Below are 15234 nucleotides of genomic sequence, written 5' to 3'. Positions count from 1 at the left end.
TTTTTTTTTGGGGGGGGGGGTTACTTTTCAATGGATGGAATTGCAGGCTGTTGCTGTATTTTATTAATAGTCCATAAAGTACATGCTTTGATTCAGTAGATTATAGAGAGAGATACTTTCGGACGACTTTAAAATCACAATGATTAAGTAAAGATGCTTTGTGTGGGGAAAATATAGACAATTAGCAGGCTCTGACCCCAAGTTTTTGACAATACAAATATTGTGCAGCATAGTGTTTAAAAAAAAAAGACACCAAAGCGATGAATCCAAGCACAATTACTCCACCCTAAGTTGAATGGAGTGTCGGTGGTTTACAGATCCAGGCTAACACGAATGGACGGAGCTTTGCATTGAGTTGTTGAGTTGAGTTCTTGCTTCCAAAATTCTTGTGGGCCATCAGCACCAGTAGGTGACTGAAGGTGCTTCTGGACCACCTGATCTGTCTAGCAGACCAAATTGGACGGGCAGTGCTCGTCACATATAAGACCAAGAAAGTTTGGCGTCTTTACTTCTCACGCTACATTTTACACATGAGCTGCTCTTTGATTGTCTAAATGTAAGTGCTATATGTTCCCCTGCACTGCATCCAACATTACTCTAGGGTGTGTTAATCAAAGTTGAGGCTCTTTTTCATGTGTGTTTGGGTTTTGTTTTGTTTTTGATATGTGCTCTTCTATTCTGTAATAGTAAGAGGTCATGGATTCGTTGCAGTACAGTTGATGTTTGATTTTATGCACCTTTTCCTGCTTCTGTGCAGTAATTTGAAAATATACTATACTGGTATATTACGTGACTTGTAAGCTAGTCTCGTTTGCTGTTCGTCCCACGGCTGTGTGGTCATCTTTCAGGCCAGCTGTCTCGTGAACCCCTCCCGAGGAAACATTGGTCTTTTCTATTCCCTGTCCTATGCTGGGGCCGGTCCCCTAGTTCTGTTCCCGTTGCCATGGAAACTGCATGCAGTGCTGGAGAAGCTTGTTTCCAGTCGTTCATTTCTGTGTGTCTGTGTGTGGGTGAGTGTGTGTGCGTGCGTGTGTGTGTACATAACTATTAGATCAAACTGTGCACTCAGAAATTTGTAGATGTAAATGACCATTTGTATGATATTATAGTAAGTATTTATCTCCTTTTTCTAACAACTTAACCATGGATATCACAAGCATTTCTTCAGCACAGATGCTTGATTCAAGGGCAGTGAAATCAATCGGAACTGTGATTTGTAATGGTATGTGCCATGTGCTTGCCGCTCGTAGGAACTGCATTTCAGCAAGATCTGAAGTTTTTTTGTTATGTGTCATTTCTTTTCTTTTCTTGCTTGTCAGGAGTGAAAAAGAAACTGCCTTATGATATCTATGTTCATAGCAGGCTACAGATTGTCTGACGTGCAAATACTTTTTGTAAAATTCTAATGTGATTTCCAGTTTCAGCTCTGAAAAGTGTCTGCAAGAAGCACACTGTCATAATGTAAGAGACCTGTAGAAAGCGTCCAAAGTGCAACACGTCGAGCGAAAAAAATTAGATTTTGCTACCTTGAACACTTCGTGTGCCGGGTGTAAACCCTGTGTGTGCGCGCCACATTATTCTGAGAGCGCAGTGCATGAGCGCTTTTGGAAAACATTCATTTTTTCAAAGCCATGTAGGAGCATTTATGCTAGAAACGCCATTCAGCAAAGTTGTAGAAAAAGTTGCAGGCTTCGCCGTGATGTAAATTTTATGACAAAGCTATGGCTATGATGCTTTCAATGAACTGTAGCATGTTGCGATTATTGATCTGTAAGTGCACGGTTGTGCATTTGAGCAAAATATGCAAAGTTGGCAAGCCATGGACTGAGTCAGGTTGCAAATGGGCACAAAAAGAGTTAGGGAAGGTTTATAGACATGATCCCAGCAGTTGTAACAACTTTTGATGACTTTTCCTATTTCATGTCACAGTGTCATGCTACAAACTATTCATAAAGAGGAGATGGGGTAGAAATTGAAAATGAGCTTGCTAATATACAGGTTCTGTGGATTGGAATTGCACTAGAGCCTGGCGGGTGGGGTGTGTGACAAGTACAACCCTAATTTTAGATATTTATCATTTTAGCTGGGAGAAAAAAAAAAGAGAAAGGAGAAAGTGTCTGCAAACAATCCTTTGGGTGAGAATATTGTGAAGCATTTAAAGAATGGAATGAGGAGATCCTGTAGTTTTAGGAACGATTGGCTTGCACCGGGATGAGTTAGATTGTATTGTTTGGGGTATAGAATAGACACCAGTGTTATGCTTAGTGATAGTAACAGGAAGTTTGGTGCTGGTCTGGTGTGATTTAATCAGCTTTAAACACTTTCTCTCCTCTGAGTTTGTTTGACTTGCTGAAATGCTGCCACTGCGAGCTATGCCCCTGGCTTGTGATATGCAATTTAATCATTTGAGATACATGCTTATGTTCAATTATGTGTGTGTGTGTGTGTGTTGTTGGTATAAATTACCTACCGGTATGTGAGAACGGCTGTAGTACTTAACTTACATACTAAGTGACATCAAGGTAGTTTCAAACCGTTGGTGTCGACTGTCCAGAGAAAGCAGAGCGCGGTCTCGCTTTTCTCTCGCATCCGATCTCGTTAATGATGTCGCCATGGGCGTTCATGACATCACTCGATGTGAGATATCAAAGATTGCGATATACAGCCTCACCATGTAGTGATACTTTGTGCAGTTTAGTCGAGTGAGAGGGTTTAGTGTGTCAGATTAGGGATTCTAGCCTTATTGATGTCATTATTAAGTGCGTGTCGCTACCGAATTGAAACTGAATCATTCGTATGAGACTGCATTGTTACGGCATCTACATAACTGTACATGTCAACTGTTATTGCTGTGTGTACATATAGCGTCTGAAACAGGGTACGTTCATCAGCTCCTTTTCGGGTGATAATCGTCTCTTTAGCTAGAGTTTACACGATGAGAAACACCTACATGTGTGTTCATCAGGTTATCATTTCGTAGCATCCAGTAGAGTAGTAGCTTGTCATCAGTTGTGAGCCAGAAGGGCGTGAGGTCATTTTTAACTGTGTACAGCCATAGCACCCTTCTTGCAGTCAACTATGAAATGAGGCAGGATTTCAATGGGTGAAAACAGGTAGTTTCCATTATAAATATTTCACTGCTTGCCTGCAGTAAGGCATTCAACTAGTATACATGTAGTTAGAGAGAAATCATACTCTATTTTTTGTTTTTAAGGCATTGCTGTCACTGAAATCAACCAGTATTTGCCTAACCCGTCTTTCTATCTCAATGCTGTGAAGGTGATGAGTAGTTACAGAGATATTTGTAGACTTTTATGAATAATAGGGTGTCAATTTAATGTCATTTGAAAAGTAGCACACCATGGCCATAAGTGCCAGTCTAGCAGAGAACATTCAGTTTTGTTGCTGTTGGTTGTTATTTTTCTTTTTTGAGTATGTGTATTTTTTTTCCAAGAATTGTGCGCAGTGGCAAGGTGCCCATTTATTACAAAGGTCGCTTGCACATTAAAATTTTGATTTGAGCACCCTGAGTTTTATCTTTGTGCCATTACAAACTTGAAATCATGCTCTATGAGCCAAAAAGTGTTATAACTTTAAGTATGAAGTCAGTTTCTTTTGATACCCTGCTGCTTCTGCGGCTCCAAGATGGAAGGGTCTGTATGGTGAAGTGTGCTGTAAAAGAACGAGGTGTCTTCTACACACCATGCTGAAGTATCTCCAGTATATCCTGTGGAAATAACAATCATACAGGAATTTGGCAGCTAGTGGTGCCAGTGGTAGCTACTTGAATGATTTCGCTCTTGTGATTCATTCGTGCAATGCATGTTCACCGGAAAAGAAACTTGACATTCATTTTCGGTGTGGATGCACCAAACGGATGCAGTTAGTTTGAACACGTTTTGCTTGTCTCTCAGTTCAATTTACTCAAATTCCCACCATGCACACTGGTGACTTTGGCAGTGGTTGTTTCTTTCAAAAAAGCCAGGTGCATTTTTTTTTTTTCACAATCATCATTCTACTACTAGGTCCTAAATATGTTAGGGCATACCCGTCATGGGCAACAGTGGCATTATGGACTTAAGATAAAACATGGTTAATCTGTATATTTCCGTAATGATGATGCCAAGTTTGAAATGAAAGAATTTTTGACAGTGTATTGTAATGCCAATGATAATGAAAGTAATTTCCCAGTAGAGATAATACAATGTGATGGGCTCTGAATCTCATTTGAGTGTACATGGAGGCAGCATTTGACTTTAATGTCCTCATCCCTTGTGATGAATGTTTAAGGTCAAGCATGCAGTTGCAAGTCTTATCTTTTAAATTGTCAAATAAAGATATTTCATTTGGGATCAGCAGCCATTCTGCCATCCCCCCCACCCCACCAAAGCAATGTTTCACACTAAATAAAAATAGACGATGTTCTCAAAGAATTTAAATGCAACTGGACATCAAAAAGACCTCCCAAAGAGGAAGCCTTATGAAGAATCAAAATCTGTATGAAATTAAATGGTACATTCCATGTATGATAACCAATCTGCATGCCTCACTCAGTAGTCGAGTTCTTACACTACCCAAATCATCGATATTCTTTCACGATTTAGGAGAGGAGACCTTTACTTTGGTCTCACATTTTTGTAGTGTCTGTGAACCAACAGATGTCTTATGTAGCATCAGAAAATAAAGATTATTACCCATGAATATTTAACATTGTCATACCATTAATCACTTTAAGTAGGCAATTTCATCATTTTGTAGGGATATACCACGTGTATTATTTTTACTCTCAAAAGTTAGTACCGTAACATTAGAGCGTGTTAACATAGATTTCACCATGTTTACCGTCTTTCTAGCAGTTATGAATATCATCAAGCGATTGTACCGATGCAAGTGTTGTACCATAAAGTTGAGTCTGTGTATTGATTTGTCATGTCTTGTTGGGAGTTTCACCATCTCCTCTTGAGAGGAAAATTTGTTGCGATGATGAGAATGACAATGACGATGTTGATGTGTTACAACTCCTGCCAGTTGAGTTATCTCGTAGCTAGAAACGATGATTAACGTGCCCGCGGACAAGCACGTTTTCGTCCGTTGAATTTTGGATGGATATCAGTCGAACCTCAACCATGAGCTCTAGAAACAACTATTAGTGGTACAAGTAGTACGTTTGTATGTATTTAGTGTGGAATGTATTTTTTGTTTTTGTTTTGAGGGGTCCACCACCCAAACCCAGTGTATTTTCTTTCCAGTCTGATTGAATGGCCAGTATATGTATTTAGTACCATTGCGATAGCTGAGAACTCATAGCATTTTGAGGAGAGAATTTTGTTGATAATGCATGAACCATGTATATGTACATTGCTCGATTTAATTGCACAAGATTTTTTCACCTGTACCCTTGGAAAAAAAGAGGATTAAAATGAGAGGAATAAAAGCATTAAACCTTTTTTTTTTTTTTTTTGTAGTAGGACCAGGGTTGTTCATGCAGTGAATGCAGGTGTTTTGTAGATGAAGTGCTTTTAGATTTGATTTTAGAGTGAGTTAGCTTCTAGAAAGACTTTTATTAGTTAAACTTTTTCTGGTGACAACCTCAGTGTGGATGCAGAAGGCTACATCCACATCTGACATTGCATCGGGATCTCAAGTCCTTCTGGTTGTCACTTGCTTATTTCCTGGATATATTGCAGCTAGTCACAAATATATGCTCTAGCAATATCTATTAATCTGTGGACTGCCAGTATAAGTGCTTTTGATTACAGTGAGAAATGCGCCCACAAGTGGCAATGACCACTGAATACTGAAGCTTGCTTTGATGTCGGTAACGAGCACAGTGCGGCAGATTCAAGATGACGGCAAAATCGAGATCGATGTGCTCTCAATTCCCGTTGGGCAGGAGGGAGAAGACATGACTTCATTCGTCAGCAAGCAGCAATCCACCATGTGTATATGCAAATCTGAAAGTTCCTACATTTGGCAGAAATTCAATTTTTTCCCCGTGCATAGTGTCAGAAAATATACCCCCCCCCCCCCCCCCAGCAAATTGTGACCTTTGCCCTCCTGTGGGGATCTAGCCCTGTGAGTGTTTGGGTTTTAGAGAGTGGTGTCCTTACTGCATTGGGTGGTGGTACCCCAGAGTTCAATGCAATATTACTGTAGATATGATCTTTCGGCTGATGTCTCTGACCTTTTGTTCAAGGCATGCTTTATAACGTGTAAAAAAAATACAGTCAATTGAATAAAACACTTTTACACAAAAAAAAGTGCAATCCATATTGTGTCCTTGTTTATATCTTATTTTTTCACCTTGCTCATGAATTTATAGCAGGTGTTGCTATGAATCTGTGAATTGTGTGTTATGTGATGTTGTAACTTTGCTCTTGTTTTTGTTCTTTTTGTTTTGATATTCTGATATCTTCATATATTATATTCTGTATGTACACACTTGCATACATGTATATGTGTGTATGTGTGTATTTGAGTGAGAGAGAAGAGAGAGAGAGGGAGGTAGGAAGGGGATGGAGAATGAGAGCAATGAGGGAAAGAGAAAGGGGAGAATGCCAGTCATAAAATTTGTTTTTGATGAACAATGAAATAATTGCAATTTATATGGGGCTTTATACTAGTGCTTCTAAGCGCACAAAAAGACTAAACAACACAATAACATTAGAAACAATGCAAACCAAAATTACAGTCACAGAAGAAGATGAAAAAAAAAAAACAGTACAAGTGATACACTGATACAATAATTAATAACTTACTTTTTGCTCCAATTACGAGTACCAGTTTAGTTTAATTTCACTTACTGTAAAAGTGGATATTTCTCGCGACTAATTTTCGTGCTCGGCTGGTAAGAAGAGTTTTGTGTGTTTTTTAATTCCGCGGATCAAGACATCAAATACTGGAACATATTGGCAGCAAAAATAGTTGCGTGCTTTATATTCGCGCTTGCTTCTGGTTGCACGAAATATGCGAAAATTCAACACTGCAATAATGTCCACTTTTACAGTAATATTTCCACACTAAAAAGCATCAATGAGTACGGTTTCAAGTCATAATGTAATCATATGCATTTGTGGGGGACCAATAAAACCCTATTAAGATTGATGGGAAAGGCCACAAAGTCAAAACAAGACTTTCACAATTGATAGGGGCACAAAATACTGTAAAAGTGGATATTTTCGCACGACTAATTTTTCGCGCTCGGCTGGGTAAGAAGAGTTTCGCGTGTTTTTAATTCCGCAGATGAAGACATCAACTGCTGGAACAAATGGCAAGGAAAAATATTCGTGTTCTTTTATTTTTGCGCGAAATGGCGAAAATTTCAACACCGCGAAATTTCCACTTTTACAGTATATAGAATACAATTGGTACACAAACAATAAGGATGTAGAGGGGCATAGAATATATAGAATGCAAATGGTACACAAACAAGGATGTTGAGAGGGATAAAAGGGTGAAGGACTGCATGGTAGAAATACAAAACTAAGTTTGTATACTTCTATACAGAAAGTGCATCTGAAACAGATATGTAGTACACTGTATCTATCTCTCCACTGAAGTTATTTTTATTATTATTCCATAGGATGGGAACTTGTTGGAAAATTGTTGATTTTGCTAATTCTGTGCAGTAGAGGAGGGAGGGGGTGAAAATGTAGATCTCTTGTACAGGATAATTGTAAGAGTGAATACCAGGTACTGCTGTTTAGATGAAAACAGATTTTGTAGAGGGACTGGTAACCTGGTACATGTTAACATTGCTGCATAAAAATTCCTGTTGAAATAAATCATACATTGAATTGACAATACATTCGTTTCATTTTTTGTTTTTTTTGAGTGCAGAAGTTGGAAATAATAGTGTGAGTGGGTATTATGATATGAATTCACTCTTGTGCAACAAATAAATGCATTTATAACTCTTTTTTTATTTTAGTTGAACGGTACAGATATAACATACATACCATGTATCTCTGCAAAGGGGATTGAGACATCTCAGCAAGGTACATATCCCTCACCTGTCTCCTTCTCATCCAAGCTGATCCCTCTCCCCCCCCCCCTTTTTCACTTCCCCCCCCCCCCTGTAATTTGGTTTGGTGTAATTTTATTTTATGTTTGTTTGCATTTTTTAGTACCATGCTCTGATTTCCAAAAGTGCATATTATAGTCATGTGCACCATCATCTTCATATAAATTATCATCATCATTATCATAATCACCAGCCTTATGATCATGATCATGATCATCTTTGTTGTCGTCGTCATCACCACCACCACCACCACCCACTATCGTACACCAACCACCACACCACCACCATCACTTAGTTGTCATCATCATCATCATCATCACCATCATCACCAGCATCACCAGCATCACCATCATGATCACCACCATCACCATCATCATCATCATCACCGCATCACCAGCATCACCTTCACGATCACCACCATCACCATCATCATCATCACTACACAAGCTCGAGTAGCTCCATCAAAGATCTTTGATCCCCATGCATGATTCTAACTCATAAATGTGAACAACCACTAACATGACAAGTCTGACAATTTGCAGCAGTGTCAATTAATCACCCTCCTGCTGGCTGGCGGCCCCATCATGATATACGCGATAAACAAACCACAGATCTAACAACCGGTAAATTTCGTCGGAGTGCGGACGACGTCGGAGATCACGCAGATATTTCTTGAAATATTTTACATTCACAATGTCAGATGAGGCCGTTCAAGCAACTAATGACGATGCTTCGATGTGTAAAAGGTGAGCAGTATTGTTAAATGAATTGTTGGCCTCTTCCAGGGGTAGAACTCTTGCACCAAAATTCAAGTCGTTCCTAAGCTTTCTGCTGTCAGTCCCACGCGTAAGGTATTATGTGGTTACAGTACGCGGCCTGCCCGTGGTGCATGGTGGAGTGTACAGTATTCTGAATTCTGTGACCGTCACTTAAATTTTCTTTCTGCATATTCATGTGACTCATTCAGTGTTTTTAGGGAGAATGTAAAGATAGCCCTGAATAAAAATTCCAAAGTTCTAATCATTTTACTTCGTCGGAGCTGGCCACTGCACTGCCATGCCATGCTCTCGCAAATTTGAAGAAAAAAAAAAAATGTGCCATAGAAATGTTTAAATTCCAGGGAGGACCCACACTTGAGTCCTTGGAATCGGGGGGCTGGGGGAGGGGAATGGTTTTTCAGTTCGAAAGGCCTAAAGAATGAATCGACTTAAAAAGTTAACGTTAGAATTATGGTATGCTAATGTTTCCAGAATCCGCTGTCATTTACTAGTACTATTGCTATAAAAAATTACAAGGAAAAAAAAGAAATCCTTTTTCCCTTAAAGGACAAGTTCACCTTCATAGACATGTGGGTTGAGTGAATGCAGCAATATTAGTAGAACACATCAGCGAAAGTTTGGGGAAAATCTGACAATCCCTTCAAAAGTTATGAATTTTTGAAGTTTCTGCTCAGTCATGGCTGGATGAAAAGACTACTTATAGCTTGTGATGTCACATGTGTACAACAATATAAAGAAAGAATAAAGGAAATTCAACATATTTCCATTTTTCTTGCATAACAAAAGAGCACTCGACTTCTCTCTTTCAGAAGGCAGGGGGAATAATATTACCCTTAACATACGTCAGTAACAAGTCGAAGAAATGTGCACTTTATTCAAAAAGTAAAGTTTTGTGAAATTCTCTTTTTATTTTCCTTATATCGTTGTACGCATGTGATATCATACACTGTAGTAGTCTTTTCATCCCGCAGTGATTGGGCTGATACTTTAAAAATTCATAACTTTTGAATAGATTGTCCGATTTTCCTCAAACTTTCACCGATGTGTTCTACTAATATTGCTGCATTCTCTCAATCCTTATGTATATGAAGGTGGTCTTGTCCTTTAATTTACATTATTTTCACACTTGTTTACTATTTAACGTTACTAATATTAGTATGATCAGATGACTACTGTGATGCAAAACTGTTAAATAGCCTCTAGCCCTCCAATTATAGGTTGGAGCTGCACATTAATCAAATGATGAACTCTATTGATCACTGTCTAACGGGGGTAAATTTACATGGTAATTTCCTCGTAGTCGTAGGTCTTGCAGTGTACCATTTATTTAGTGAAGATAAGGTTCTACTTCTAAAGTTCTTGGTAATTTTGTCTATTTTCATTAAGCCTAACATGTCATACCATTTCCAGGTAAAAGTTAGGTGATGTTCACAAATGTTCTGAGCTTTGCCATTTGTCTCAAATTCTGTCCTCAGATTTGCAGTGCAGCAAGGATACTGGAAGGATCCATACATTCAGCTGTTGGTAAAGAGTGGACAACGCCGGGCTCCAGAAATTAACAGAGGTTCAGAATCAGACTTGTCCTTCATTTGTTTCCAGAACTGCAGCAAATTTTCCTAAATGTGGAGCAACAAATTTGTGCAATACATTACGATTATAAGAAATAGAATGATATCAAGGAAACCAACACGTAATCTGGCTGATACATGCTAAAGCAGACATAAATTGGAAACGCTTTGACCCAAATTTACAACAGATGTTTTAATTACAGCTGTAGTTTCAATCGAATCCATGTTTAGATTTGATCCATGGACTTAACATGCGGGAAATTGTACACAAGCACATATCAGCATATGTTCATTATTTGATGTCTGTTGGCAAACACGACAAGCATTTACGCAGTCAATTTGCATAATTCAGGGACTGAATTTAAATCACTTGTAGCAAATTTGAGCTTTTGTGTTTTAGGAGAGTAGTGTGACTATTGGGTCTAGTAATTAGTATGATGAATGCTGCAATGGAACATGACAAATGATTTCATGAAAGGTATTGAAGCAAAGACAGGGAACTGGAAGCATATATGAGATAAACTTATTTGTAACAATATATGCCATTTAACTTTGTTAGTGACAAAATATAATGTGAGATTATATTGCATCGAAAGAGAGCTTTGCCTTTGAACAAAATGAACTACCAAAATGTTTGCCTCTGTAAGCCCATGCCTATGAATCACTGTTTCCCTGTCTTTTTGGCCTACCTTACAACAGGCTACTATGCCAGGACCCAGGGAATGCACACGCTGTTGGTAAAGTTCATCCAGCTTACCAACAAGGACTGCCAGGTCATCAACCTCGGTGCAGGCTTTGACACTCTCTTCTGGAGGTTAAAGGTCGGGATACATCAGCCCCTCATTCCTTATTAACCTTTTCTGTGCTGTGCCTGACACTCATCTTTTGACATGCTGTGTTTGCTAACCAGCCGAGATGCCCTGAAATGAGTAACTGGTATTAAATGAGTGGAGAGTACTTATAGGGATGGTATAGTTTGGTTGAGGCTTCAGGTTTCCAACTTTTGTGAGATAATGAGAAACCTCTTATGAAATATGAAAGCACATACAATTCTAAGAGGAATTTAAAGTTTATTTGGTAAACATTGGTTTTGAAATGGCCGAGATATCCATAAAATAAAGAGGTCCTGATAAAAGGTGGGACCAACCTTTTATGAGGACCACTTTGTTTTACTTTGTTTTTTTTGATATCTCAGCCATTTCAAAACCAATTTTCAGCAAGTAAACTTTGAATTCCTCTTTTAAATAGAATTGCATGCTTTTTCATAGTTTGTAAGTTGTTTCTGATCATCTTGCAAAAAGTTTAAATCTGAATCCCCCCATCTCATCAAAAACTGCACCATCCCTTTAAACCTGTAAATTTGTCTTGTGTCTCATATGTCTTCATGTTGGAGACTTTTACAGTGCTACATTCCAGAGTCAAGGAGTGTACGGGTAATCATTAGAGGTAAACTGGCATTCTGAGCAACTTTCAGGGGGAATTATCTGAATTGACAACAAACCACAGAGCTGCCAAGTCTATGTGACTCTGCTGGAGGCTTTCTGAACACAGATACAATGTATATATTTTCAAGAAAAAAGAAAGACAATATATAAGTCTTTCAACATAGTGTCTATGGTACCAATGATATTTAGCTGTCTGCTCACGTGATGAATGTCCACGTTGTTGAGCTAAGCAATTGGTCCTTCCTTCGTTGGCTTTGTGTCCCGTGCAGGATGAAGACCTGCTGCCCAGTCTGTATGTTGAAGTGGACTTTCGGGCAGTGACTAGCCGGAAGTGTCAGACGGTGCGCATGAGGTCCAAACTGCTGGAGGGCATCCAGGCAACATGTCAGGGAAAGAGTGTCGTCATAGGTAGGAGAATCTCTCTGGGGCCCTATTCCTGTCTTTCTGTCTGTTTGTCATCTGTTTGTGTGTAGACTGTCTGAATGTGCATGCTTGTCTGTTACCTTGGTACTCTGTTTACATTGGGAAGTTTTTGTGTGTATGTGTAGTCTACAGATAAAATCTAATGCCTATTCAAATTTGGGGGGGGGGGGCGGGATTCGGATGATAGAGAGATCTGGATAAAGGGATAAAGGGAGGCCAGATAGGAGAAGTTGGACTGTATGTAACAACATCTCAGAGCAGTTGATTGTCAGAATATAAAGTAGTATGAGTATGACATTGCTTGTCTAGTGCTCTTCTTATTGTACACTTTTTGTATCCCTGATTTGACTCACACTTTCCTGGAAATAAGCATCTTTCTGCAGCTGTAAACACTTGAGTCTCATTAAAAGTTTATAAGCTGTGAACATTAATTAGATGTCTTTAAGAAAAACAAACACTCGGGAGAATGAGCAATGCAAACAATAAACAAACCAATATGGTTACGGATGGTCCACCTTCTGCAGAGAATGCTGAGTTACACTCACCTGGCTACCACATCGTGTGGGGAGACCTCAGGAATGTGGCAGAACTGGAGGAGAAGTTGACCAAAGTGGTTGGTGTAGATTTCAAGTGAGTGACTCTCTCGGCATTTGGAGCACTGGTACATGTATCATACTTTCCACACAAACCTGTCTATCACTCTATATGCATTAGATTGTGAAATTCTGATCAATGATTACACTTTTCATTCCTCTTATTTCATAGTGAACTTGTGCACTGGTACAGGTTGTAAGTGACAGATATAGTCGGCAGTAGAGAAACTGGTGTATTGATCTTAATAGTTTCTGTGATATCATGTCGATTTCCATTGGGACGTTCTACTTTGAACTCTCACACACTTGTTAGGGAAGGCATTTTGAAACTACTTCTTCAAATGACAAAGCATGTTTGGCTTGATAGAAGTAGCTCTTTCAATTTTCATGAACTTCTTAGATTAAATCACTTTGCTGTAGGATAAGCTGTGGAAGCTGTTACAGTTGACTTGTCAATCTTCATGCTAGTCCACTTCATGCAAGCCTTCTCTTTCTTTCTTTCTTTTTCAAGCAAGAGGCCTTTGCTAGCAAAATATATATTACACTCAGACTGAAGTTCTAGGGACAGAAGATCAGTTTGAACCAACTTCTCTATCCCCTTTTCAGAAAGCCTACCTTCTTTATGTCCGAGTGCGTGCTGGTGTACCTGCACCACGACAAGTCTGCTGCCCTGCTGAAGTGGATAGCGAGCAAGTTTCCCTCGTCCTTCCTGGCTAACTATGAGCAGGTCAACATGGGGGACAAGTTTGGCATGGTGATGGCCGAGAACCTGCGGGCCCGGGGTTGCACTCTGGAGGGTGTGGCCCCGTGTAAAGACCTGGAATCTCAGGTTCGTCTCTCTGTGGTATTTGTTCCCTTTAGTTTATAGATGTATTGCAAGAGCTCTAGGAAACTTGAGATAATGAGTGTAATGACTTACGAAGTTTCCCTCCAGAAATGCTGGCAACTCATATGCCATGGGCTCTATTTAGGTTGAAGTGTGGGATAAGGATTACAGCACCATGTACAATTGTACCTGGTAAAGGATTCTGTCTAATAGTGAAGGTTGAGGTCCCAAATCCGCTGTGTTTTATTTTGAAATATTTGTTGTATTAATGGTATGATCACTCAGTTGATTAAGGTAGTCGAGGAAGTTTTGAAGTAAATTATGAGTAACTTTTTTATTGTACACCAAGGGTCAGTTCTTTCCACACGAGGACATCTATCATAAGACAATGGCTTGTTCTGTCTTTTTCAGAGCATTAAAAAATAAGCATCTTAATGTACAGAATATTTTGGGTTCTCTCTGTGTAAAAAAGAAAAAAAAAAGAAAAAAAGAAGATAATGATAATTAAAAAAACTGTGAAAATGAAGGAACACCAGCCTGGGAACTATCTGAAGCAATTCTGATAAATGAACATCAAACTGTACCACAGAAATCCCGCTTCACGTCAGTGGGCTGGCAGGGCGCCGAGGCCGCAGACATGCAGACCGTCTACGCCAGTCTGTCCCGCGAGGACATCTACCGCATCGAGAGACTGGAGTTTCTTGACGAGACCGAATTGCTGGACCAGCTGCTCACACACTACTGCATCTGCTGGGCTTGGAAGGACGCCACAAATCTCGGTGAGCCCAAGTGACCATTGTCATTCACACTCTGCACACTGGTTAAGGCATACTATTTAAAGCTAAATGACACTACAGGGAAACCCTGTTATAACAAACCCATGTACAATGAGGTACCAGTTTTAAAGTGTGTCTGTACACAGAAATTTAGTTTTCTGACATTGTAGGTTATTGTACTGGTAATATCCCTATGAAATATAAGAGTTCAACGTTACTCACTTACAGAGATATAGCAATATATATAGAGACATAGAGCAATCTCTAAAATGCCAAAAATTACATGCGCCTTGATCTAAGAGTAGTCGTCTGGCGTTATCAACTGCATTCGATTGCGTGGTTCGATAATTTTCTGTACGATCAGTGTACTACGATACTCTCGAAACATGCAAACACACGCAAATGTCCACGTACGCAGCTAGGTTGGTGCTGCCACGCCACGCCGGGCCACTGACCAGGCAGCCATGGCAGCCTCTACTCATGCGGATGCATCCATATGGCTCGATGAGGCGATACCGATAGACAGTATTCGATATAGTTGTGTGCAGACGGAGGCGAACGAAGGAAACGTGCACACACCGATGGTCTGCGCGCGGCTACTATTTTCAGATCTGGCTACTATTGCAGCGTGCACTAATGCGTGCTGATTTATCAAAATTAATATTTCACAGTTTTGGGCATTTTTTGTTATGGGATAGAATTTTCTCTAGAGTTCTTAGATCATGCTCTGACACCTCTCAAATTTACATTTTAGGGGAGAGATTCCCTTTAATGAGGTGAATTCTGTGGTCCTGACCCTCC

At 39.6% G+C, this 15234-nt stretch overlaps 1 protein-coding gene across 1 annotated transcript; it reads left to right on the top strand.

The window, feature by feature from the left end:
- Nucleotides 1–8660: 8660 nt before the first annotated feature.
- Nucleotides 8661–14450, top strand: LOC139714811 (leucine carboxyl methyltransferase 1-like). Its single transcript, XM_071626466.1, has 7 exons — nucleotides 8661–8769; nucleotides 10278–10366; nucleotides 11070–11191; nucleotides 12085–12223; nucleotides 12763–12868; nucleotides 13438–13660; nucleotides 14247–14450. Exons 1-7 carry the CDS (start codon nucleotides 8717–8719, stop codon nucleotides 14448–14450), a joined length of 936 nt encoding a protein of 311 aa, XP_071482567.1. The 5' UTR covers nucleotides 8661–8716.
- Nucleotides 14451–15234: the final 784 nt, after the last annotated feature.

The sequence above is a fragment of the Diadema antillarum genome, unplaced genomic scaffold, assembly GCF_040938485.1.
Source record: "Diadema antillarum isolate AM-2024a unplaced genomic scaffold, OU_Dant_1.0 seq00002446_RagTag, whole genome shotgun sequence".
In the NCBI taxonomy this organism is placed as follows: domain Eukaryota; kingdom Metazoa; phylum Echinodermata; class Echinoidea; order Diadematoida; family Diadematidae; genus Diadema; species Diadema antillarum.
Note: the sequence above shows the minus strand (reverse complement) of the source record. Positions and strands in the feature narration are given on the sequence as shown.